Raw genomic sequence first — 26970 nt, 5'->3', positions numbered from 1 at the left:
GGCCTTCTGCAGCTTGCAGATGGTAATTTTGTCAATGCTGATTGTGTTTAAGTGCAGGCCAAGGTCTTTAGGCACTGCACCCAGTGTGCTGATCACCACTGGGACCACCTTGACTGGCTTGTGCCAGAGTCTTTGCAGTTCGATCTTTAAATATTCATATCATGTCAGCTTTTCCAGTTGTTTCTCTGTAATCCTGCTATCACCTGGGATTGCGACATCGATGATCCATACTTTTGTTTTTTAACAGGATTGTGAAGTCAGGAGTATTATTATTATTATTTGAAACACAAGAAGATGAGTCTACAGCAAACAAGACCACTATGCTGGCCTTTGTATTTGATCACACCTCGGACACTTCCCAAGTGTCTAGGACTGTGTGATGTATCGGCGAATAATGCGTACACATCCGAGTAGGGTGGCCTTTTGCACCTGACGGATGGTAATTTTGTCAGTGTCGATTGTTTTTAAGTGCAGGCCAGGGTCTTTAGGCACTGCACCCAGTGTGCTGATAGCCACTGGGACCACTTTTGACGGGCTTGTACCAGAGTCTTTACAGTTCAATCTTTAAATCCTCATATCGTGTCAGCTTTTCCAGTTGCTTCTTGTCAATCCTGCCATCGCCTGGGATTGCAACATCAACGATCCATACTTGTGTTTTTTTCCACGATTATGAGGTTAGGAGTCATGTGCTCCAAAACTCTGTCAGTCTGAATTCAGAAGTCCCAGAGTAGTTTGACGTGTTCATTTTCCATAACTTTTTCAGGTTTGTGATCCCACCTATTATTATTATTATTATTATTATTATTATCATCATCGTCATCCCCCCCCCTTTCCTCTCCAAAACAAGACTCTCAAAGCCAGAAAATGTGATCAGGTGTGGAATCCCACCTATTATTATTATTATTATTATTATTATTATTATTATTATCATCGTCATCATCATCATCACCCCCCCCCCCCTTTCCTCTCCAAAGCAAGACTCCCAAAGCCAGAAAATGTGATCAGGTGTGGAGTCCCACCTATTATTATTATTATTATTATTATTACTATTATTATCATCATCATCCCCCCTTTCCTCTCTGAAACAAGACTCTCAAAGCCAGAAAATGTGATCAGGCTTGTGATCCCACCTATCATCATCATCATCTCCTCTTTCCTCTCTGAAACAAGATTCTCAAAGCCAGAAAATGTGATCAGGTGTGGAATCCCACCTATTATTATTATTATTATTATTATTATTATCATCATCATCATCATCATCACCCCCCCCCCCCCTTTCCTCTCCAAAGCAAGACTCCCAAAGCCAGAAAATGTGATCAGGTGTGGAGTCCCACCTATTATTATTATTATTATTATTATTACTATTATTATCATCATCATCCCCCCTTTCCTCTCTGAAACAAGACTCTCAAAGCCAGAAAATGTGATCAGGCTTGTGATCCCACCTATCATCATCATCATCTCCTCTTTCCTCTCTGAAACAAGATTCTCAAAGCCAGAAAATGTGATCAGGTGTGGAATCCCACCTATTATTATTATTATTATTATTATTATTATCATCATCATCATCATCATCACCCCCCCCCCCCTTTCCTCTCCAAAGCAAGACTCCCAAAGCCAGAAAATGTGATCAGGTGTGGAGTCCCACCTATTATTATTATTATTACTATTATTATCATCATCATCCCCCCTTTCCTCTCTGAAACAAGACTCTCAAAGCCAGAAAATGTGATCAGGCTTGTGATCCCACCTATCACCATCATCATCATCATCCCCCCTTTCCTCTCTGAAACAAGACTCTCAAAGCCAGACAATGTGAATGGCTGACTGTAATAACCATCATCCACTTCTCAATGCAACTGCAGAGGTTGGCCATAGGGTCACAGTGAACTTAAAAGAAGTGTTCTCTCAGTTTAAAAATAGTGTTTCTTCTTTACAGGTTTTCTACTTTTCTACCACCAACAATAATAATAATAAGCCTTGATATTGTCATCATCTATCTCATGCCACTGATAATAATAATTATCACTATTATTATTAAAATAATAATTATTATTATTATCATCACCTTTTCCTCTCTCAGACAATACTCAAAGCCAGAAAACATGGGTGGCTGACTGTATTAACTATCATCCACTTCTGTGTTTCCTTTTCCAATTGGTATGAAAAAGGTGTGCTCCCCTCCGATACGTATATGATAGCAAGGGATGAGTCCCTTGCAGGGTGAGAAAGGTAGGGTATAAATTAAGCAAATAAATACACAAGGGATGATGGGAGTTGCAGTCTAAGCCTATCTGGAAGGGCCTCCTATAATTCATCCTTTAAGAATTAGGAAACATTGATCTTAGTCCAGAAAAAAGGGTCCAGAAGCACTTCTTAAGGTCTTTTGACTTCAGGTGCACCTCTGTGAAAGTGAATGGGACTCTGGTGTCAATATTGAAATAACAAAGCAACAGTTTTTTAATCAGGGAAGGACTCTTTCATCCTCTCCTTTTAAGAATAAATAACCAGCTTTTCCCCCTTCTGCTCCATCCAGAGTAGTGGGTTCTTTCAGGATATATAGCAGGATATGCCGCAGTGGTGCAGCGGTTTAAACTGCTGAGCTGCTGAATTTGCCGACTGAAAGGTTGACGGTTCAGATCCAGGGAGTGGGGTGAGTTCTCGCTGTCAGGCCCAGCTTCTGCCAACCTAGCAGTTCGAAAACATCTAAAGGCGAGTAAATCAATAGGTATCGCTTTGGCGGGAAGGTAACGGTACTCCATAGAATTATAGAATCAAAGAGTTGGAAGAGACCTCATGGGCCATCCAGTCCAACCCCCTGCCAAGAAGCAGGAATATTGCATTCAAATCACCCCTGACAGATGGCCATCCAGCCTTTGTTTAAAAGCTTCCAAAGAAGGAGCCTCCACCACACTCCGGGGCAGAGAATTCCACTGCTGAACGGCTCTCTCAGTCAGGAAGTTCTTCCTCATGTTCAGATGGAATCTCCTCTCTTGTAGTCTGAAGCCATTGCTCCGCGTCCTAGTCTCCAGGGAAGCAGAAAACAAGCTTGCTCCCTCCTCCCTATGACTTCCTTTCACATATTTATACATGGCTATCATATCTCCTCTCAGCCTTCTCTTCTTCAGGCTAAACATGCCCAGCTCCTTAAGCTGCTCCTCGTAGGGCTTGTTCTCCAAACCCTTGATCATTTTAGTCACCCTCCTCTGGACACATTCCAGCTTGTCAATATCTCTCTTGAATTGTGGTGCCCATGCTGGCCACATGACCTTGGAGGTGTCTACTGACAATGCCGGTTCTTCAGGTTAGAAATGGAGATGAGCATCTACCCCCAGAGTTGGCTCAACTAGACTTAATGTCAAAGGGCAACCTTTACCTTTGCTTATGTCTGAATACAAGGGGCTTTATCCTCAATCATGATCCTACTGTCAATCCCAGTGGAAGTACTTGTGCTTCCCAAATATTTGCTACCGGTTTTCGTGTCATCCTCACAGGTATAGAGATCACCTTGCAGGTGCAGAATGAGATGAGCCCCAAAGCGACGCTGAGAGAATTCAAAGAGAAGCTGCTCTCTGATGGAAAGTACCAAGCGCTGATGGCGTCTCTCAAGGAGGAAGTGGAGACCTTTGCCGATTCCTTCCCGCTCCCTGGTTTGCCCGTCCTGTAAAGGAGCATTATGAGATGTTGTACCCGGGACATTCCACAGATATATAAACCCCACTTGCCTAGTTTCCAACAGGCCTCACAACCTCTGAAGATGCCTGCCACAGATGTGGGTGAAACGTCAGGAGAGAATGCTTCTGGAACATGGCCATACAGCCTGGAAAACTCACAGCAACCCAATGATTCTGGCCATGAAAGCCTTCGACAACACATAGGATGCGTTTTCTGTCCCAGTTATATAGCTTTGTATGAGAAATATCAACCCAAAAAAAAGGATGGTCCAGACACTTTTTACTGAGCACAATAAAATTAAAAAGGTGGCCACAAGGGTTCGAGAAGCTTTAAAAAATACAACAAATATACGTATTTGTATTTCAAAAAATATTTGAACCCCAATAAATAATTTTGCTTCCAATGTACCCTTTCCCTTCCTGTGTGTTTTTTGATATTGTTGGTTGTCATCTTGAGTAGGTTCTCTTTGAATATCACGGACACACAAAAAGCATGCTGCTCTGATTTCGCCCACAAAGACACACTGTTGCTGTGGTTCTCCCTTCCAAGTACCACCTCGATGCATAGAATGGGAAAGAGAGGAAATGTGAGTTTGCAAAACTGCACAGAAATACTGCCAACTCCTTAAGTATGGAGTCAGAAGGTCAGCAGCTCTCATTGTTGATGGCCTACATCCCATATAAATCATATATCATAGTTTACATCTCATGTTATGGCCTATCATCCTAAATAGTCTTCCTTTCTGATGTTTATCTCCAGCTAAATCTGCATTATAGTTAGTGTAGATCCATATAAGGCAGGCATGGGCAAACCACGGCCCTCCAGGTGTTTTGGACTACAACTCCCACAATTCCTAACAGCCGGTAGGCTGTTAGGAATTGTGGGAGTTGGAGTCCAAAACACCATGCCTGATATAAGGGCGATTTTTGAATGGCATATGAGTACACCATATAATAGCCCTTCCAAACTGCTTTATATGGCAGTGCAGATCCAGCTTCCATGAACCTGTTGCAAAGGTTAGAGCTGACTTCCTTTAGTCACAATAGCCTCAGAGCTTCCTGCTTCTGATCTCGTGCAAATGCTAACTTCCTTCCCTTCGATAGCATTTTAATGTGACGTAACAAACCTGCAAGCTTACAACTCGCCATGGTTAGCTTTTGGGACTTCTAAACCAGTTTGCTTTCTATTCAAAGCAAGATATTCATAATATAAAATGAAGGGCTTCATCACACTAGAGAATGCATCCACTTGTGTGTGTTGTGTACATTGTGGATGTATATACATATCTATGTACACATACATAAACATGCATATATACTATAAATACACACTGTATACATGTGTGTGTACATATAAATATATGCACTATATATATGCGTGTGTATGTGTATATATATTTATATTGTGTATTTATATATATATATATGGACTGTAGGACTATACTCATATATATATTCACACAGGATATATATACTGTGTATGTATATACATGTTACATATACACATTTATACATATATGTACTTGATGTATACACAGTATATATACATATGAACATACACATAACACACCTTATGTGCATATACATGTGTATACACACATATATATGTACTGTGTGTAGGTATGATACATATAAATATATATTCATTGTGTATATACATGTGTTTGTGTATGTGATATATATATATATACACACACACTATATACACACTTTGTATATACATGTATATATGTGTGTATAATACACAATGTGGATGTACATATATACATAGTGCATCATATATATATATATATATATATATATATACACACACACACATACACACACACACACACATATATACACACACACATATATATTTGTGGTATGACTCCTGCAGAATTCCGGGGTTTGTAGTTTAGGGAGGAGCCTTTAACAGCCTCACCAAACTACAAATCCCTGAATTCTGCAGGAAGCAGAAACCAGATTTAAAGTGGATTCATTCTCTAGTGTGATGAAGTAGTAAGAAAGATGGGCGAGAGAAATTTGGGGGCTTTTTCTCATCTCACCTTCCAACCTTTTGTGGCAGATGGGAGATGAAATCAATTCGAGGGGCTTCTTTTTCATCTCACCTTTCAGTCTTTTGTGGCAGATGGGAGATGAAATCAAGGCGAACTAGTATTCTGGAAACTCATTTTGGGGGAACTTTTCAAACCAAGGAGACAATCTTGAGTCTCAAATTCTGCCGGTCCCATAATGGAGCAAGCAGTGAAGTAGTTAAGACAAGTTGGAAATACTTGTAGCCTTCAATAATTGCAGGATATAAGGTTTCCACCTCCTTTAGCAGGCTCTACAGTGGGATGAACTTGCAGCAGAGCATCCAACTACATGGGAATCCCTGTGACGCAGACTAGTATGGCATTTCCATACATGGTACATCTTGGATTACATGTTCCATAAACATTGGACAGCACAGCTGGAGCGATTGCAGGGAAGGCTCCAAGTTTGTGTCAGAGTCACAAAGTGCAGGCAGGTTAATAAGACTAAAGCTCAGGTTTGGTCATTTTCTGGCTGGACTCCTATTGCGGGAGATGGGAAATATGGCTCAAAGGCAAAAGACAGAGGAGCACTAGATAGCATTTTGGGATGGAGAGGCTCAAAGTCTCCCATAATATCGATTCCACATCCAAAAACAAAAGACTATTTCAAGTTTAAGGAGCCGAACGGAAGCTCGACAACCTGGATTCTATATATTCCAGTATAAACACAGCAACTTTACCCATAATGTCTTAACAGCAGATGGCATTTGACTCAAAAGGATAATAAAGCCTTGGCTTGTGAACCAAGTTTGTGGATATGAAGTCATATAGTGATGCAACTGATCTCCATAAAACTTGTAAAGTTCATCCAAAACGACAATTAGGACTATGACATGTTAGCCATTGGCCAAATTGCCTAAAAACACACACAATGTGTTTTGTTTTCTTCTGTAAATGGAGAACCAAATGGCAAAGAGGTACGTTCGTTTTTCCCCCAATAAAAAGCAGCAAAAGGTGTCTTTTGTGGGGTGTTTTTCCAGCAACACAATATATATTTTTCTTTACTGAAGGAACTCAAAAAGTGCAGCATAACAAGGCAATCTCCCTTTCAAACGGGACACTTTTTCTCCCTCCCTGCCCTGCCCCCTATATATTCATTATTTATATACAGTAGTGCAGATTTGCATCAAGTTTCCCAGAATGGGCCAAACATTAAACCCTTTGAAGCTTCCAGGAACTTTACATTCGATTTCAGAGCCCAAAAGAGGTTTCAAAACACACACACACAACACCTATTTTTCCAGTTATTCTCGTAAAACACGTGTCCCTCTGTCGCCAGCCGCTCGGTAACAGGAAGCAGAACAGTTCTTAAAAAGGGAAATAAAACCAGTAAGGCATTGCTCGATCCTTAAAAGTGATATCCAGTTGCGATATGCTGCCGGATTATTTATATATATCTCCCCCCACAGCCACAAAGATGTCGGAAAGGTCCTTTCTGTAGGATTCAAGCAGAACTCCACAGAAGGACCCAAGCTGATAGCGTAGCTTAGGGTTTAGGAGGATTTAGGGACCTAAAAGTCCAATTCTCACCGAACTGGATGGCCAGCAACCACCATTAACTCCCAGTGATGTTATTATAGAGGTAGTAAAACACTTGGAAAGCCTTAGGGTTCAAATGAGGACACAGGGTGGGCGTTCGCTGATTCAAAGCAGGCTTCGGGATGGTTATGGCAAAACAAAATCCAGTGTGGAGCAGAGGGAGTCTAACTCTAGCCAAATTCTGTTCCTGATGAAGCTTGACTGCTAAGGTGATGCTATAGACGGCTCCAGAGCACGTCCTTTCCCTTTGACAGAAGACATAGTTTTCTTTTCTCTCCAGAGCTACAGAAAAGACATGGTTCTAGGAACGGAGAGCCAGTCGTGGCCAACTCCTAATGCTTGACAGACACACTGCTGGACCTCTGAAAAAAGGGAGGATGTCTCTGCTGTGATTGAGACCAGGAGAGCCCAGAAATGCCCCACTGGAATGTCTTCCTCTCTGGCCTCATTTACCCTGTGGTTTCTTTTGTGGCTTCCTGCAAAGGGAGCCATTGCAATCCCCAGCAAATGTGGAACAGGGAGATGATGAACTTTCCATGATTGGATGGCTGAGAGCTGACCTGCCAAGATCTTTAGGGAGAGAATTGAACTCCATTTTCTCCAAAATACTGTATTTCCAACGAGTGCACCTCCAAGAATGCACTCCCTTCTCATCTTTCCCTGCTTATGCCTCTGACCATGTGCTAAGCGGCTTTCTCTCTCTTTGGGTGCATCTACACAGTAGAATTAATGCAATTTTGACACCGCTTTAACTGCCATGCCTAAATGCTTTGGAAACCTGGCAGTTGATGCCTTGCAAGATGTTTAGCCTTCTCTGCCAAACTACGACTCCCATGATGCACTGACCCATGGGAGTTAAAGTAGGGTCAACTGCATGCAGTCTACAGTGTAGACACAGCCTCTGATCACCCACCACTCCAAAAAGGCGTTACCCTCTGATTCCCCTTTGAAGCAGCAATAAGATAGCCTTAGTTCTTTCCGAAGAGGTCCGACCAGGAATCGGGAAGTCTTATTTTAATGAGGCTGACTTAGCTGCTCCCTCAGGCCCTGCGCAACATACTGCAAGGACCGTGGAAACCTTGGAGGCCTGTAAATGATGGCAGAGCAGCACTGTGAGATGGCGAAGGAACGAGAAGGTCAGTCTGGAGACTGCTAGATCTTGTACAAAGCGCTGGGCACATAGTCAAACCTGAGCACGGGACTGACCCCTCGGACGGGATCCTGAACGAACTGCAGTTTCAGGAGCTCGGCGAGATATTGGACCACCTTGCTGTCCTCGTTGGCCAGGCCCAGGTGCATCTTCAGGAAGTTCAGCCGCCGGGAAGCCATGGAGGCCTCGGTCTCACCCTCTTTGAGTGGCAGGTGCAGGTGGTGGCAGAAGGCGAAAAGGAAAGCCTTGGCGCTCAGCTGTGTCAGGAGTGTCTGGATGTGCATGAAGTAGGTGCTCCCGCGCTTGATCTGCGTCCGGTGGTCGGCCAGGCGCGGGATCAGGGTCCCCCGGTACTGCGGGCAGCGGAGGGTTTTGCTGTCGGCGTCCAGGATGCTGATGTACCGCCCATACCGGATGAGGGAGTGCATCATGCTGACACCGGCTGGGGAAGATGACCTGGAAAAGAAAGTTAAAGGGAGAGTTGGAAGGCAGGCTGCCGCAAAGAGGCAAAACTGTCGCCAAAGTAGAAAAGATGAGTTAAGAAGTTACGTAGAGAATACATAGAGGCCCCATTTACGCTAACTATTTAATGCAGAATCAAACCGGTGTTTTGTGTGTGTGTGTGTGTCAGGAGTAGCTACCTTGGCAGCCACCTCTCCACCAAAGTCAACATCGACGCTGAAATACAACACCGCCTGAGCTCTGCAAGCACAGCATTTTTCCGAATGAAGCAGAGAGTGTTTAAGGACCGGGACATCCGTAGGGATACCAAGGTGCTTGTTTATAAAGCTATTGTCCTCCCAACCCTGCTCTATGCCTGTGAGACATGGACTGTCTACAGACGTCCCATGCAACTCCTGGAACGATTACATCAGCACTGCCTCCGGAAAATCCTGCAAATCTCTTGGGAAGACAAGCGGACAAACATCAGCGTGCTGGAAGAAGCAAAGACCACCAGCATTGAAGCGATGGTCCTCCGCCACCAACTCCACTGGATCAGCTATGTTGTCCGGATGCCCGACCACCGTCTCCCAAAGCAGCTGCTCTACTCCGAACTCAAGAACGGAAAACAGAATGTTGGAGGACAGGAAAAGAGATTTAAAGATGGGCTCAAAGCCAACCTTAAAAACTCTGGCATAGACTGTGAGAACTGGGAAGCCCTGGCCCTTGACCGCTCCAGCTGGAGGTCAGCTGTGACCAGCAGTGCTGCAGAATTTGAGGAGGCACGAGTGGAGGGTGAAAAAGAGAAACGTGCCAAGAGGAAGGCGTGTCAAGCCAACCCCGGCCGAGACCGCCTTCCACCTGGAAACCAATGCCCTCACTGTGGAAGAAGATGCAGATCAAGAATAGGGCTCCACAGCCACATACAGACCCACAAGAATATTGGAAGACAATCATCCTCGGAAAGCGAGGGATCGCCTAAGTAAAAAGTAAGTGTCAGGAGTGACTTGAGAAACTGCAAGTTGCTTCTGGTGTGAGAGATTTGGCTGTCTGCAAGGATGTTGCCCAGGGGACGCCTGGATGTTTTGATGTTTCACCACCCTTGTGGGAGGCTTCTCTCATGTCCCTGCATGGAGAGCTGGAGCTGATAGAGGGAGCTCATCTGCGCTCTCCCCAGATTTGAACCTCCAACCTGTGGGTCTTCAGTTCGGCTGGCACGGAGCATCACTGGGGGCTCCAGTGTTGAATAAAATGTTTTCACTGTGCGGATGAGTTTATGTTATTGTTTTCATGTTGATATATTTTATTTTATGCATTATGTATTTTATGTATGGCATCTTAATAATAGGTAAAACGTAAAGGTTTTCCCCTGACATTAAGTCCAGTTGTGTCTGACTCTGGGGGTTGGTGCTCATCTCCATCTTTAAGCCAAAGAGTCGGCATTGTCCGTAGACACCTCCAAGGTCATGTGGCCAGCATGACTGCATGGAGTGCCATTACATTCCCGCCGGAGCAGTACCGATTGATCTACTCACATTCACATGCTTTTGAACTGCTAGGTTGGCAGAGGCTGGAGCTAACAGCGGGAGCTCACCCCGCTCCTCAGATTCAAGCCTGCGACCTTTCGGTAAGCAAGTTCAGCAGCTCAGTGGTTTAACCCACTGCACCACCGGGGGCTCCATAATAATAATAATAATAATAATAATAATAATAATAATAATATTTCTATACGTCCCTCTCTCCCCAAGGGGACTCAGGATGGTTTACATATAAGAAGGCAAGACATTCAATGCCTAAGTGAGTACAAAACATACCAAAAACATATCAAAATACAGAATAATAACAGTGACTTTACTACGAAGGATTAAGCATTGAGATAAAAATATAACAGAATAGTCAGTAAGACATAATTAACTAAAAAATAAATAAACATTACAAAAAATATTCTCAAACCAGTTGAAAATACAGTTACATTAAAAATGGCTGACGCCGGTATTCCTTTAGGATGTATTGTGTGCTATTTTGTAAACCCCATGAGAGATGGTGGCGGGGTATAAATAAAGTATTATTATTATTATTATTATTATTGAGCCAGTGTGTGACTTGGATTTTGATGACACAAACCACAGAGCACTAATGCACATTGAAGGCTTCCTTTTGCCTCTCCTGGACCTAAACCAGTGGTTCTCAACCTTTCTAATGCCGTGACCCCTAAATATAGTTCCTCATGTTGGCGTGACCCCAACCATAAAATTACTTTAGTTGCTACTTTATAACTGTAATTTTGCAACTGTTATGAATTGTAATGTAAATATCTGATATGCAGAAGGTATTTTCATTGTTACAAATAGAACATAATTAGTAATTTTTTTGAGATTAATCAGTGATTAATCTCAAAAACAATATGGGGAAGTATAGTCAATGGATGATGAGATTTGCAGTATTTTCAACCGATTCAGCTCTGGCTTCCACAGACCACTGAGACCCCCAAAAATGACAGGCCTGGACCAAACTTGGCATACAGAATTCCCTTGACCAACAGAAAATACTGGAGAGGTTTGAGGAAAATAGACCCCGACATGTGGGAGTTGGAGTTACTTGGATGTATAGTATACCTTCCATCAAAGAACATTCTGAACACCATCAACAATGGAATTGAACCAACCTTGGAATACAGAAGTCCCATCACCAACAGAAAATACTAGAGAGGTTTGGGGAAAATAGACCCTGACATGTGGGCATTGGAGTTACTTGGATTTACAGTTCACCTGCCGTCAAAGAACATTCTGAATGCCATCAACAATGTATTGTCGAAGGCTTTCATGGCTTGAATCACTAGGTTCTTGTGGGTCTTTACGGGCTATATGGCCATGTTCTAGAGGCATTTCTCCTGACGTTTCGCCTGCATCTATGGACCACCAAACGCAGCGCCCAAACAAGAATCAAGGAACATGAAAGGCACTGCAGACTACTTCAGCCAGAGAAATCAGCCATAGCAGAGCACCTGATGAACTAACCTGGACACAGCATTTTATTTGAGAACACAAAAATGCTGGACCACTCTCACAACCACCATGTCAGACTACACAGAGAAGCCATTGAAATACACAAACATGTGGACAATTTCAGCAGAAAGGAGGAAACCATGAAAATGAACAAGATCTGGCTACCAGTATTAAAAAATTCTAAAATTGCAACAGCAAAAACAGCAGAGAGGAAACAGGCAGGGACACCTAATTACCTTTCAAGAAGAGTTTGCTCCAGGCACAGTCAGCCCATTGTATGCTAATCAAGGTGGTCAGTTGAAAGATTCACACCTAGCCCAACTGACAAAAGTCCTTTGTCTCACCCTGGTCATTCCACAGATATATAAACCCATTGTCCTAATACCAACAGACCTCACTACCTCTGAGGATGCTTGCCATAGATGCAGGCGAAACGTCAGGAGAAATGCCTCTAGAACATGGGCATATAGCCCGAAAAAACCCACAAGAACCTAGCCATCAACAAAGGATTTGAACCAAACTTGGCATACAGAACTCTCGTGACCAAAGGAAAATACTGGAGAGGTTTGGGAGGATTTGACAGTGATTTGGGGGCGATGTAGGTCCCCTACATCCGGAGAGCATTGTGAACCCAAACAATGTCCTACTGCAGTTATTTGCAACCTTTGTTCCTCCTAGTTATTTTGGACTACACTGCCCAGAATTCCTGACAGTCGGTTGAGATAGCTAGAGCTTCTGGGAGTTGAAGTCCCAAACACCTGGAGGAACAAAGGTTGGGAGCCACTGTAGACAACTCCCTGGCACGCTCCCCTCAGCCTCCTTTCCCCCTATCTCCATGTTACAGAGCGCACCATGCAGGAGCACAAGGGCCAGAAGAAGAGAGTGCTTGGATGGTGTCTTCCTGTCTGACAGAATGGGGCTGGAGTGGTTTCTTCCAGTTCTTTGGGTTTCTTCCAATTCTAGGATTCAATGCAGTAGAATTCAAAGACATTGCCCTGATAAGCCAATACGATGTGCAAATGTCAATCTAATCCCCTTTCAATACATCACATGGGCTTTGAGAAGCATTGGGGACTGTCTGTCTAGTAAAGGAAATCTTAGGACCTCATCATATGCCCAGAGACAAGAATGGAAGTCACTGAGTGTGTATTGATACACATGCAGCTCCTTTTTAGCTGTGCGATGCCAGTGCTAGACTTGCGGAAAACGGAGAGGCAGGGCGAAAAGCAACGGGTGCCCCAGCCTTGCCATTAGGAATAATTGGGCTTCCATTGCTGCTGCCCGCAGAAGGCCCCATCTGATGAGCTCCATACTGTTAGATGCCCAATTGTCCTGTTTCAAGTTCTGACGTCCCGTTACACATTGCTCTATATGGGTGTTCATCCATCATTGCCCATGTTTGGAAACATCACACAAAGAATCCATTTGTCTACCCTCCCTGTATTTTCTTTTTACCATTGACAGATCTGGCATTCAAAAGCAGTATTTGTAGTCCAGGGGGTCTGTCATGGAGACCACCGCACCTAACCTTCTCCAGGGTCACAAGTACTCTGCTGCGCTTCTTCCTGGGTAGAAAGTGACCTATCTTTCTCCTTCCTTACACCACCTCAATGGCACCCGACCCATTCGGAACCCCTCCCCCTGATGGATAGTCTGATTGGAACTATGTCCTGGAGAGATTAGTCAGCTCTTCAGAACCAGAGAGCCACCTAACGAATTTATTTTACCAGAGGAGGAGGAAGAGATCTCCAAAGGAGATAGGGAGAAAGAGACATCTGAAATGGGGAGGGGGCTAAACAATGGGAGCGTGTATGGGCGGGATTGGATATTGGAAGCGGCAGGGATGGGTGCATAGGGAGGGAGTCTCAAAATAAAACTCTAACGAGGAAGGGGCTAAAATGGCAGAACTTTCTACCCTAATGCTGGGGCTTTTAGAAACCTGCGAATGTGACCTCAGCCTGGTGACCAGTGGGCGGATCAATGGATCTACAAACACCTTTCTAAAAATAATGCCCCAGTGTTTTACTTGAGGTCCCAGTGAGAACAGCTCCTCCACTAGCAGTCTATCCTCCAATGAGATGAGAAGACACATAGAACAGTCCCAAGATTGGTCGTCTCTATAAAGCCAGTCGATGGTTTTGATCTTCACTTCTGACCGGCTTACCGACAAAATTTGGGATACAGAGATCTGGACCACTCTCTTTGATGTCCATTTGCCTCTGTTCCATAATGAGTCCACAGACAAGTTATTAGTCCTCAGGAGATGTTGACAATGGTGTGGAGTGTCCAAAGTTTGTTCAACGGACTCAGTTGTTAACTTATTGTCTATGTTGTGCAAGGCAAAGCTTGCCTTTTCCTGGCTCGTTCTCCCCCCTCCCCAAAAAGCCTCAATTCCTGACCTATCATCTACTTTCTGCTCCTCAAACCTATTTCTCTCCTGGCCTTCCGTTGCAGACACATCCTCAACAAGATTCTTCAACACAGCGGGTTCCGTTTCTAGAACGTCACCAGGAGTGGGATTTTTCACAATCAAAGAAATTCCTTTAGAAAAGGTGGTCAATTTTCTTATTCAGGGTCTCAATCTGTTGCAGCACAAGGCTGAACGATTTCCCCAAGAGATCACATAGAAAGATTGTTGTTCCTATGAATTTCCGACATACTTCTTTCCTATCACAGCCAAAAACTTTCCTATAGTACCACTCTAATCCTTCAAATTCCTACGCAACAACACAATATTCCTGTTTCCTATTACAATCAAAACTTCCTGATATACCTTCCACAATTCAACATACGCATGCAATTAATCATATTCCAAAACCCTACTCAAACCATCAAAACCAAAGCAATTAAACTCAAGGAGCTCTCAAGGGAGAAGGTAAACCCCCCCCCCCACACACACACACCTCAGATTCCTATGCGATCACTTCCTATGACCTCAAAAACCCACAAACCAGCCCCCATCCTATCAACTCGAATGAGTCTCCACTGTTGCTGTAAAACTTTACATTATTATTACTCTATGTACACTCTGTATATACTCTATATTCACCCCATAAACACTCTATGTACCCTCCACATATATTCTATATACACAGATATACTTATGAACTATATACACTCTTTTTTAAAAATAATCTTTATTAGGAAGGTTTGTGTATATTGTTCGTGAGACTTACTTTGGATATAACAAAATCAGACGAATAAGAAGAGAATAAATAAATAAATAAATAAATACATGAAATAAAGGAGAGATAAACTAACAGACAAAACATACACCAAACCAGGAGGGGGAAAAAAGAAGCACGTTGAGATGTAGGTTTGTAATGTGTGATCTTCCCGTGAATCCCGAGTGTCTATTTATCTTCCTCCTTCTGTGACAAGGCTGCTTTCACGCAGCCTTGTGATTGGTGTGGGTCAAGGTAGCGTCTAATCAGGGACCAATCCTTCCTTGCCTTTTGTTGACCCTTGAGATGTTGTGTTAATCAGTCCATGTTTATAATGTCAGATATTTTAAGTAGCCAGTCCTCAATTGTTGGAGATTCTTTAGATTTCCATTTCTTCACGTAGACTATTCTCGCCGCATTTTTTTTTCCAATCTTTCTTTTCTCATACCAATGGTACACGTGCCACCCACTTCTTAGGTCGTTACCTTCCAATGCAAGTTCTTTAACTTTACTGAGATTTGTCCAGTCCCTTACCTACACGAGTCTGCACGCAGCATGGTATACCTGCATGTCGGCTAACCCAAGTCCCCCTCTTTCTCTCTCATTGGTTAAATTCAGAAATTTTATACGCGGTTTCTTCCCTGCCCAAATGAATTTGGATATCTCCCTATTCCAATTTTTTAAAGTTTTGGCATTCCTAATTATTGGGATGGATTGAAAGAGAAATAATAGTTTCGGAATTACCGTCATTTTAATAGCCAAGATTCTGGCTAAAAGTGATAGATTTAGGTTTTACCCTTTTTCCAAGTCCTTCTTAATTTCCTTCCATTTGTTCTCATAGTTGTTCTTAAGAAGCTGTGAGTTCTTTGTTGTTAAAGTTATTCCAAGATATTTAATTTTGGATACTACTTGTATACCTGTTATCTCCTCTAATCTGTTCTGTCTTGTTTTTGATATATTCTTTGTCATTATCATTGTCTTTTTCTTATTTATTGTGAATCCCTTTCCTCTCCCTTGCTCCGTTTTCTTTCCTGCGACCCTTTGGCTCTTCTGATTGTTTTGCAGGGCCCCTACCACTCTTAGGCTGTTGTTCCTTCTCTCCGGCCTCTCTTTTGGGGATTCTCTCCTGGCTCCTTTTCCTTGCTGGATGGGGCTGCCCACTCCCTAGGTCTTGGTAGGAACGATAGGAGCGACGGACACACGCAGAGAACAAGGAGGACCAAAAGTTTCGGAGGGAAAGGTGAAGAGAGGCTCCCAAAGACCGCAGGAAGCTCTCCAAGGAAGGGTCCTTTGTTGTAGTGCGGGCACCCACCTTGCTCTTTTGCGAGGAGAAATGGGGGCTCTCCTGTGTTGAGCCCTTCCTTGGGACCTTGCCTTTCACCCTGGAGGCAAGCATTGATTCTCCCTGCACCTTTGCAGAGCCACAGTCCACAGGTTCGTAGGTTGTGTCATTCCAGTCTAGATGCCCTCGATGGGTCACGCTCACTTCCAGGTCTGTGTGTGCCTCTGTGGGTCCACTGCCACCATAGAATCGCGGGTCCTGCTCTCTGGTCCTCCTGTGTATAGTTTTCCGGAGCTTAGCCTCTGCTTGCTGAGTCAGCCCTACCACCAGCTCTTCATAGATAATGTCAGCGTGGTGGAGAAAGGGCCCTCGAGCTCGGTGGTAGATGCGTGTCCGGTGCATGCGATGCGGGGCTGCTCCTGTGGGCTGGTGGAGGTCCTCCTGGGAAATTCTATTCTCTACAGATGAAAAACAAGGATGGAGGAGACCTCCCTGGTCAACAACAGAGGATGAGCAGGTGCATTGCAGGACAGCGGGGGAGAGAGAACCCTGCTGCTCTTCCCAGTTGGGCCTTGGAGGTTCCCCAGCCACAGGGTATGACAGGGCTATCTGGATGCTGCTGACGCCACCTGCAAGACTGGGCTCCAGGGACAGCTGGCCACTCTCCACCTCGGTGGGTGGAGGAACTGGAGGACATCCAGTAGTGTTTCCATGGTCTTCTGTGATCTGTGAGGAGGTATAGATGTCAGGGGCAGTATCCTGCTTTGCAGAAGGTGGGCTCTGTGGCTCAGGCCCACTCTTGTCCACTATGGATTCTGAGCTCACTGCTGGGGTTTCTCTGGAGGCATCTTCTTCCTCCATGATCAGTGGCTCAGGGCTGCCTGTGGCTGCCGTTGCACAGATGGTTGTGTGGCTTTGTGCCCTGGAGGTTGTGGATGGGCTTTGTGAATCTGTAGAATCTGCTTTGTCCCATAGTTGTGGGCTTTGCCCAGGCCACACTCTTGTAACTGCATGGCTTCCCCATGAGGGGGCCCTTTCTTTCTCTGTGGTCTCCAAGGTCCCTTCCTGAGAGGTCTCTGAATTCACCTGGAATGTGGAGTCTGGTGGGCAGAAGGCTGTCAAAGAGTTCTGCACAATGTGTGGAAGGCCCCACCGGTGGCAGATCTTCTTATGCATGATGTGGAAATCTAGCAGTCCCCTGTTCTCTTCCTGGGAGGCTTGGAGATCCATGGCCTGACCACCTGTGGATGCTTTTGCCTTCAAACATCTCCCATGGTGTTTTCTCTGGTGTTGGTCCTTTGGTTCCTCTGTGACCCGTGGACTACTGTCTCCAGAGACAGCTGATCTCTCATCCACATTAGCACTCTCATCACTAAGCATTCCTTCAGAGATGGTTGATGGGCTTTCTAAATCTCTGGCATCCATTTTGTCCAATGTTTGGAGTCTCTGATCGGTCCATTCCACTGCGATGCCTTGGCTTCCCTCTGAGGAGGATATCTCTTCCTCTGTGGTCTTGAAAGTTCCTTCCTGTGGGGTCTCTGGGCTCACTTGAGTCTTGAGGTCAGTTTTGTTGAAGGCTGCTGAAGAGTTCTGGATCTCTAAAGGGAGGCCCTGCTGGTGGCAAATCTTTTTATGCATGATATGGAACTTGCTCAGTTCCCTGTCCCCTTTGTGGGAAGCTGAGGAGTCCACAGTCTTCCCTCCTGCAGGTTCTTCAGCCATGGGTCTTCTTCTTGGTTGGTCGCTTACCTCACGTCCCTCTGGGACCATCAGAACCCTACCTTCCCCCAGTGTTTTGGTGGTGGTCAGAACGTTCTTGGCCTCAGGTCTGGCTTTTGCCCTCCATTCTCTCCAGTATAAGGAGTCCGGATGGTCACTGGGCAACCCCCAGAGGTACCTCAGGAACTTGTGCCGGATGTTCATGTCCACTTTATCCACCACATGCTCCTCCAGGAAGGGCAGGAATGGGCTCCTGAGCTGCTTCTGAGTAAAGGCAGGATCTAACTTAGGAAAAGGGCCACCAAAAGTGGCCTTGCAGTCTTCCACGGCTCGGAGTTGTTTTTCCACCGAGTTTCTTCCCAGATGGAATGCCAATGTACTGATCATTCGAGACTGATCTTGAGTGGCAGCAGAAGAAAGAGCTGTTGGTGGTTTGTGGGATTCTTTGGGTAACCTTTGGACTTCCTTCTGAGGAAGACCGTCTCTTGGTGGTGTCCTTTCCTTTTTATGTCCCTGGCCTCCTCTTGCGGATTTTGACGATCCAGCTTCTTCCTGGTAGGACTGCTGTGCCCCAGTGCCTGGGGCAGCAGGCGAGACTGCACGGAGAGAATCCTGGACCTTTTTGGGAAGCCCCCACTGCCGCCGAATGGCCATCTTCTTCACACTGGCCTCGAGTTCCTTCTGGATTGGATCAGAGATGAAAGGTGGCTCACTGGTCTGGATCTCTACTTCCTGGACACTGCCAACCGGGTGATCTTTTGGCATTGGCACAGGCAGTGGGGGTGAGAGGAAGGCCTGAAGAGACCTTTGGATGGTAGTGGGAAGACCCCACTGGTGTTGAAGCTTCTTCCACTGAATATGGCATTCCAGCTTTTCCTTTTCCTCAGCCTGGAGAAATGGGATAGCCACTTCCTGGAAAGGAGCCATCACTATACATCTCTTGTGCATTTGTTCCCTTTCCCCATCCAAGTCTTCCTCTGCAAAGTCTTTCCTGGAAGAAGGGCGGAACCTTGCTGGGTGTGATGGTGGAAGAAGGTTTTTCAATGACCTCAACACTTGCTGTGGTAAGCTCCAAACATGCTCCACCTTCCGCCTCTGAAGGTGCCGCTCCAAGGAGGTTCTGGTGACTTCAGGGAGGAACAGGGGTTCTTGCACCAAAATATGGACCTGAACCTCCTGCTTTTTAGGTTCAAGCCATGAAGGAGCGTTGCTCACGAACCCCTCAAGAGACCTCTGGACAAGTCCTGGTAAGGCCCATGCATGGTGGATCCTCTTCCATGTCACATGAAGCTCTAGGGCTTCTCTCCTCTCCTTTGGGAGGAAGGGTGTCTTATTCTCCAAGAACTCAACTTCTACCTGTCTATACCTGGGGAGCTGGATGGATAACCCTGGACCCATTCCTGCAAGCCCTTCTATGTAGGTCTTGCCCAGGCCCCACAGGGAAGCCAAGTGACGGCGCCGGACAGCCAACTCCACCCTCCCCATCTCTTTGTGGGATACCATGGGCAGAGCAGTGCTTCGGGGCTGCCTGGTGCCATGGCCAGGACGGATCAGCTTGGGAAGGGGTTGTTTTTCAAGGGGACCTCCATCTTCACAAGAGGCTCCAGTGTCCATTGAGGAAGTGCTGAAATGATTCTCCATGTGTTTCTTAGCCACATGTTGCTGCACCCTCTTCAATATCTCAGCATCCAGCATTGGCTCTGCCCCTCTTCTTTTCCGGATGTACTTTTCTGCACCTGTTGCTCCCATTGGCCAACTTCCAATGGGGCTTATCCCAAGGTCAGGCCCTCTGAGGGAGCTTCTCCTGCTCTGGCCATCCGATGGTTCCAGGTGAAGACCACTATCTCTTGGTGCCATCAGGCGGATAGACTGAAGCACCCTCCTGGGCAAGCCCCACTGATGCTGGAAAGTTCTGTTACGAATGTGGAGTTCCAAGCAACTGGAGACTTCTTGGGAAAGGAATGAGAGTTCCCCTGGAATGATGTTAATGTCGATCGTAGTCTTCTGGTGGAAGGGTGCTTGGGGAGGCTCTGTTACAAAAGCCATCATGGACTTTAGGACAAGACCTGGTAATGCCCATGCATGTTGGATCCTTTTCTTTGTCACATGAAGTTCTAAGGCTTCCCTCACCTCTTTCAGGATGAAGGGCGTCTGCATCTCCAAGAACTCACAATCTACCTGTCTATACCTGGGGAAGTGGGTGGATAGCTCTGGAAACATTCCTGTGAGCCCTTCTATGTAAGTCTTGCCCAGGCCCCACAAGGAAGCCAAGTGACGGCGCTGGACAGCCAACTCCACCCTCCCCATCTCTTTGTGGGATATCATGTGCAGAGCAGTGCTTCGGGGCTGCCTGGTGCCATGGCCAGGACGGATCAGCTTGGGAAGGGGTTGCCTTTCCAGGGGACCTCCATCTTCACAAAAGGCTCCAGTGTCCATTGAGGAAATGCTGAAATGTTTCTCCATGTGTTTCTTAGCCACATGTTGCTGCACCTTCTTCAATATCTCAGCATCCAGCATTGGCTCTGCCCCTCTTCTTTTCCGGATGTACTTTTCTGCACCTGTTGCTCCCATTGGCCAACTTCCAATGGGGCTTATCCCAAGGTCAGGCCCACTGAGGGAGCTTCTCCTGCTCTGGCCATCCGATGGTTCTTGGTGAAGACCACTATCTCTTGGTGCCATCAGGCGGATAGACTGAAGCACCCTCCTGGGCAAGCCCCACTGATGCTGGAAAGTTCTGTTACGAATGTGGAGTTCCAAGCAACTGGAGACTTCTTGGGAAAGGAATGAGAGCTCCCCTGGAATGATGTTAATGTCGATTGTAGTCTTTTGGTGGAAGGGTGCTTGGGGAGGCTTTGTTACAAAAGCCATCACAGACTTTTGGACAAGACCTGGTAATAGCCATGCATGGTGGATCCTCTTCCATGTCACATGAAGCTCTAGGGCTTCTCTCCTCTCCTTTGGGAGGAAGGGTGTCTTATTCTCCAAGAACTCAACTTCTACCTGTCTATACCTGGGGAAGTGGGTGGATAGCTCTGGAAACATTCCTGTGAGCCCTTCTATGTAAGTCTTGCCCAGGCCCCACAAGGAAGCCAAGTGACGGCGCTGGACAGCCAACTCTACCCTCCCCATTTCTTTGTGGGATACCATGTGCAGAGCAGTGCTTCGGGGCTGCCTGGTGCCATGGCCAGGACGGATCAGCTTGGGAAGGGGTTGTTTTTCCAGGGGACCTCCATCTTCACAAAAGGCTCCAGTGTCCATTAAGGAAGTGCTGAAATGATTCTCCATGTGTTTCTTAGCCACATGTTGCTGCACCTTCTTCAATATCTCAGCATCCAGCATTGGCTCTGCCCCTCTTCTTTTCTGGATGTACTTTTCTGCACCTGTTGCTCCCATTGGCCAACTTCCAGGAGGTGTTATCCCACGGTCAGGCCCTCTGAGGGAGCTTCTCCTGCTCTGGCCATCCGATGGTTCGTGGTGAAGACCACTATCTCTTGGTGCCATCAGGCGGATAGACTGAAGCACCCTCCTGGGCAAGCCCCACTGATGCTGGAAAGCTTTGTTACGAATGTGGAGTTCCAAGCAACTGGAGACCTCTTGGGAAAGGAATGAGAGTTCCCCTGGGATGATGTTAATGTCGATCGTAGTCTTCTGGTGGAAGGGTGCTTGGGGAGGCTCTGTTACAAAAGCCATCATGGACTTTAGGACAAGACCTGGTAATGCCCATGCATGTTGGAACCTTTTCTTTGTCACATGAAGTTCTAAGGCTTCCCTCACCTCTTTCAGGATGAAGGGCGTCTGCATCTCCAAGAACTCACAATCTACCTGTCTATACCTGGGGAAGTGGGTGGATAGCTCTGGAAACATTCCTGAGAGCCCTTCTATGTAAGTCTTGCCCAGGCCCCACAAGGAAGCCAAGTGACGGCGCTGGACAGCCAACTCCACCCTCCCCATCTCTTTGTGGGATACCATGTGCAGAGCAGTGCTTCGGGGCTGCCTGGTGCCATGGCCAGGACGGATCAGCTTGGGAAGGGCTTGTCTTTCCAGGGGACCTCCATCTTCACAGGAGGTTCCAGTGTCCATTGAGAGAACCCTGAAATGAATTTCCATGTGTTTCTTAGCCACGTGATGCTGCACCTTCTTCAATATCTCAGCATCCAGCATAGGCACTGCCCCTCTTCTTTTCCGGATGTGCTTCTCTGTACGAGTTGCTCCCATTGGCCAACTTCCAGGAGGTGTTATCCCACGGTCAGGCCCTCTGAGGGAGCTTCTCCTGCTCTGGCCATCTGATGGTTCTTGGTGAAGACCACCATCCCTTGGGGCCATCAGGCGAAGGGACTGGAGCACCCTACTGGGCAGGGCCCACTGATGCTGGAAAGTTCTGTTACGAATGTGGAGTTCCAAGGAACTGGAGATCTTTTGGGAAAGGAAGGAGAGCTCCCCTGGAATGACGTTAATGTCAATCGTGGTCTTCTGGTGGAAGGGTGCTTGGGGAGGCTCTGGCACAAAAGCCATTGTGGACTTTTGGACAAGACCCAGTAATGCCCATGCCTGGTGGATCCTTTTCTTTGTCACATGAAGTTCTAGGGTTTCCCTCACCTCTTTCAGGATGAAGGGCGTTGGCATCTCCAAAAACTTAACATCTGCTTGTCTATACCCGGGGAACCGGATGGATAGCTCTGGAACCATTCCTGTGAACCCCTCGTTGTAGGTCTTGCTCGTGCCCCATAAGGAATTCAAATGATAGCTCTGGACACTCAACTCTACCCTCCCCATCTCTTTGTGGGAAACCATGGTCAGAGCAGTCCTTCGGGGCTGCCTGATACCATGGCCAGGACGGATCAGCTTGGGAAGGGCTTGTCCTGTCAGGGGATCTCTATCTTCACAGGTGGTTCCAATGTCTGTTGGCGGACTCTCAAAAAACATTTCCATATGCTTTTTAGCCACTTTTCTCGAGATCTTGATGTCCAGCTTACATTCAGCTCCTCTCCCTTTCAGGATGTCCTGCTCTGTGTCTCTTGCACCCATTGGCCGAAGCCCAATGAGGTTTTTCCCATGGACAGGCCATCTTTGGGGGCTCCTCCAGCTCTGCTTATCAGAAAGTTCTTGGTGATGACCTACATCCCTTGGAGCCAGCATATAGAGAGGCCGGAGCACCCTCCTGGGCAAACCCCATTGTTGCTGGATGGTCCTCTTGCTAATGTGGAATTCCAAGCCACTGGAGATCTTTTGAGAAAGGAAGGAGAGCTCCCCTTGAAAGATATTGATCTCGATCGTGGTCTTCAGATTGGATAGTGGAGGAGGAGGCTCTGGCACAAAAGCCATCATGGACTTCTGGACAAGACCTGGTAATGCCCATTCATGGTGGATCTTCTTCTTTGACACATGAATCTCTAAAGCTTGCCTTTCCCCCTCCAGAAGAAAGGGTGTTTCTAATTCTGAGAAATCAATATGGCTCCCTCTGGGTCCTGGATGCTTAGGAGTGGGTTTGGGCTCCATCATTCCACTCAAAGCGTCTGCATAGGGAGACTCCAAGCCCCAAATGAATGCCATGTGGTGGTACTTCACGGACATCTCAATCTTGTCCATTTCCCCTGCATGGAGAAATGGGAAGGAGGCAGTGCGGAACTTCTTCTGAATTAATCCCGGAGGGATATTTCTGGGGAGGGGTTCCCTGGAAAGGAGGAGCACCTGCAGCCAAGAGCGCCTGACCATATCTGGAACGGATTCCAGGTGCACCTCCATGTACTTTCTGGCCAAGCGTATCTCCATCCTGTTCATGATTTTGGGTGCCAACATGGGGCGAAGATTCTTTTTTGTTCTCCCAGGGATGGAGAGCCTAGGATCCACACGATGAGCAGGACCCTGGGAGAGTGCCACCTCATCTTCCGTCTGCTGGGCATCAGGGGGTTCCACTATAATCCCTGGGCAGAGACCCTTCAGCGATTCCAGGATCCTCTTGGGCAGCCCCCACTGCCATTGCAGCTTCATTCTCTGAAGATGGAAGTCCAAGTGTCTGGAGTTGCTTTGTGGAAGAAAGGAAGGATCCTGCCACAGAACATTGACATAGATATACGCTTTTGAGTGGCTTGTCTGTGAATGGGGGCCTGGCCTGAATGCTGAAAGTGATCTCTCAACCAATCCGGGCAAGCGCCATTCATGCTGGAGCCTCTTCCTTTTAACATGGAGCTCCAAGGCTTCCCTTTCCTGCTTTTGGAGGAATGGGGTCTCCTCTTCTGCTAATGGGAGGACCTTTGCTTGTTTGGGCATGAGGGGCTGCAAGCAGGAGTGGGGACAGGGCGCCCTTGGACCTAGATCCTCGATGAAATGAGTGCCTCGTCCCCAGAGGGACATCAGATGCTTGCGCCGCAGGTTCAATTCCAGGTGGTCCATGTCCTCCTGGCGCCCAAAGGTTAGGAATTGGCTGCGTGGTTCAGGGCATCTCTGGCCAGGGAAGATCCTTTGGGGCAGAGGCTGCCTCAAAGAGGGTGAGGGGCATTGCTGGGATGATTGAGTCAAGGCCTGAGAGACTCCCAGGTGCATCTCCACACACTTCTTCTCAAAGTGGAGCACCATCTTCTCCAGGGCTTCACAGCGCAGCATGGGGAACACCCGAGGTTGCCGTGGAGCTGATTCCCTCTGCTTCCTCAATCTGTGCTCCGTATCTGTGGTTCTAACCATCTCAGGGCAAAACAGAAAGAGGGAGTTCAGGACTCTCTTGGGCAGGTGCCATTCCCGGAAGATGATCCTTTTCTGCACGTTTCTCTCCAACTGTCGTTGGGTGGCCTCGCTGAGGAAGGGGAGCTGAGAAGGGAGCACAGCCACGTCCATCTGCCCAGGTCTCTGCATGTGTGGGGCTCCTGGGGAAAGCTTCCTCAGGGACCTCTGGACAAGACGGGGCAACCCCCACAAATGCTGCACCATCTTCCTTCTGATGTGCCATTCCAACTCCATCTGTGTTTCCTGGCCAATGAACAACAGGGTCTCTGTGGAAGGGAACCAGACCCTTGTGCTCCTGCAAGTTGAGGAAGGAGGAGCTCCCTGAGGCCTGACATCTGCAGACAGGAAGGAGAGGGATGTTTGGTAGAACGTGGACAGGCCCCACCTGAAAACCAAGTCTTTGTGGATGAGGTTGAATTCAAGACGGCCCAAGGCTTCACATTCCATGAAGGAGAGCTCTTGGATTCGCAGCTGATAGGTTTTCCTCCCATGTGGGATCATTTTTGGAAGTCTGTGGCATTTCCTGACCTGGTTGGCAGTCTCTGGGGACATCTCAAATGCTGCACCTGCCAGTTCCAGGTGGATCTCCACAGCCCTTTTGGCCACATGTCTTTGCAGCATTGTGCACTGGTTGCATTCTTGAGATTGCCTTTGCAAGAGATCCTCATCTGAAGGAGACATCCTCCCAGGTGTCTTGCCTTGAAGAGACCTTGAGGCCTCCCCGCTATCCCTGGCCACTTCTGGCATTGCAAGGGGGCCTGACATGAAGTTATGAAGAGAGTGCATGACCCTCCTGGGAAGGCCAAACATCCTCTCTGCAATCTTTTTCCTAATGTGGTTGTCCAGGCGCTGTGCGGTCTTTGAGCAGATGAAAGTCAGGGAGCTGCTGAAGTACACCTTCACATCTATGTCCGGCAGAGGCATCCGACAGAAATCAGGCATCTGTGCCTCTGGAAGGAAGCTCTCCAAGGACCGTCGTACCAACCTTGGCTGTCCCCACTGCCGCTGGAGTTTCTTCCCAATGACATGGGACTCCAAGAGCTGGCGCACACGGTGGAGCAGAAATGGTGTGTCTATACCTCTGAATTCAATGACGGTGTGTGTCTGGGGTGGAGTATCTGGCGGTGGTTGAGAAGGAGCAGGTGCTGCCTTGGGCAGGGACTGGAGGCACTGGGTTTGGCGGTTCCATAGGACCTGGAGGGACTTGCACTTCAGGTTCATGGACATGCGGTCAGTCCTCTGCCGTAGGAGGAGGCTTGGTCCACTGTGCTCCTGTGGGCGGCCAGTAGAAGTGGCCAGGATCAGCTTGGGCAGAGGCTGCTTCCCCTCCTCTTCTGGGGCAATGACTTTCTGGGAAATCTCTACCCGTTTAGAAAGGGCATTTTGTCTAATCTGAAGCAAGTTCTTCCCAATACGAATCAAAGTTTTGGCTTGGGAAGAGCTACGGGACCCCTCACTGGATGTGGAAGCATGGCAGGGACAGCGCTGGTGAGTCATCCTTGCTCCTGCACCCCTCGCTCTAGCACAAGAACACTCCTCCTTGAAGGCAGGCATGGACAAACACCTGGAGGCCAGCATCTCCCGGATTCTATTGGGAAGTCCCCGTTGCCTCTGTTCAACCATCTTCCTCAGGTGTTCTTCCAGGATCCTCCTGAAGGTTGCATTCTGGAAAAGGATCGGATGATGCCTTGGTCCCACCACGACTTCCCTTTCGGAGGACAATCGGAAAGTGGGCTTCGGAGCAGGTGGGAAAAAGGCCCTCTGTGATTTGCGGAAGATGGAAGGCAGCCCCATTTTTTGCTGTAGTCTCTTCATGAGCTGGTGTCTTTCCAAAGTTTGCCGCACAGAGTCAGGCACAAAGGGAGCCTCTGAGACACCAAAAAGAGCTTCCGGAGATTGGCTGTGGCTGCTTTCCGATGAGGACCTGAAATAAAGCCTTTGTACAGGAAGGCGGTCTTGGCCGTCTTCATCTTCTTCCAAGGAAGACTCTTCGCTCTCTGAAGATGTCAGGGAAGAGCAAAATCTCAGAAACTCGTCCTCATCCTCTTCTGACCAAAAAGACTCCACTGACTTGCTCTTCAAAGATGTTTTGAAGCTGTCAGGAGACTTTCGGGATGCCCAATGTTTGAACATCCTGAAGATGGCATAGCCGACGAGGATAAACAGAGTCCCCCAAATAACAATGCAACAAAACATCAATT

The 26970-nt window shown here is 47.1% G+C and overlaps 2 protein-coding genes across 2 annotated transcripts in view; one reads left to right on the top strand and one right to left on the bottom strand.

The window, feature by feature from the left end:
* The window catches only part of LOC137095178 (serine hydroxymethyltransferase, cytosolic-like), a 29182-nt gene extending 25100 nt beyond the window's left edge, over positions 1-4082 (top strand). The window contains exon 12 of the mRNA XM_067461539.1: positions 3495-4082. Coding sequence (XP_067317640.1) covers positions 3495-3667 — 173 coding nt within the window. The 3' untranslated portion in view covers positions 3668-4082. The remainder of the gene's footprint in view (positions 1-3494) is intronic.
* Positions 4083-6212: 2130 nt separating this feature from the next.
* LOC132782107 (guanine nucleotide exchange protein SMCR8) overlaps positions 6213-26970 on the bottom strand; it is a 31300-nt gene continuing 10542 nt past the window's right edge. The window contains exon 2 of the mRNA XM_060786786.2: positions 6213-8897. Within this exon, the coding sequence (XP_060642769.2) occupies positions 8444-8897 (454 nt within the window). The 3' untranslated portion in view covers positions 6213-8443. The remainder of the gene's footprint in view (positions 8898-26970) is intronic.

Source organism: Anolis sagrei, chromosome Y, assembly GCF_037176765.1.
Source record: "Anolis sagrei isolate rAnoSag1 chromosome Y, rAnoSag1.mat, whole genome shotgun sequence".
NCBI classification, from domain to species: Eukaryota; Metazoa; Chordata; class Lepidosauria; order Squamata; family Dactyloidae; genus Anolis; species Anolis sagrei.
This window is presented reverse-complemented; position numbering and strand designations above follow the sequence as displayed.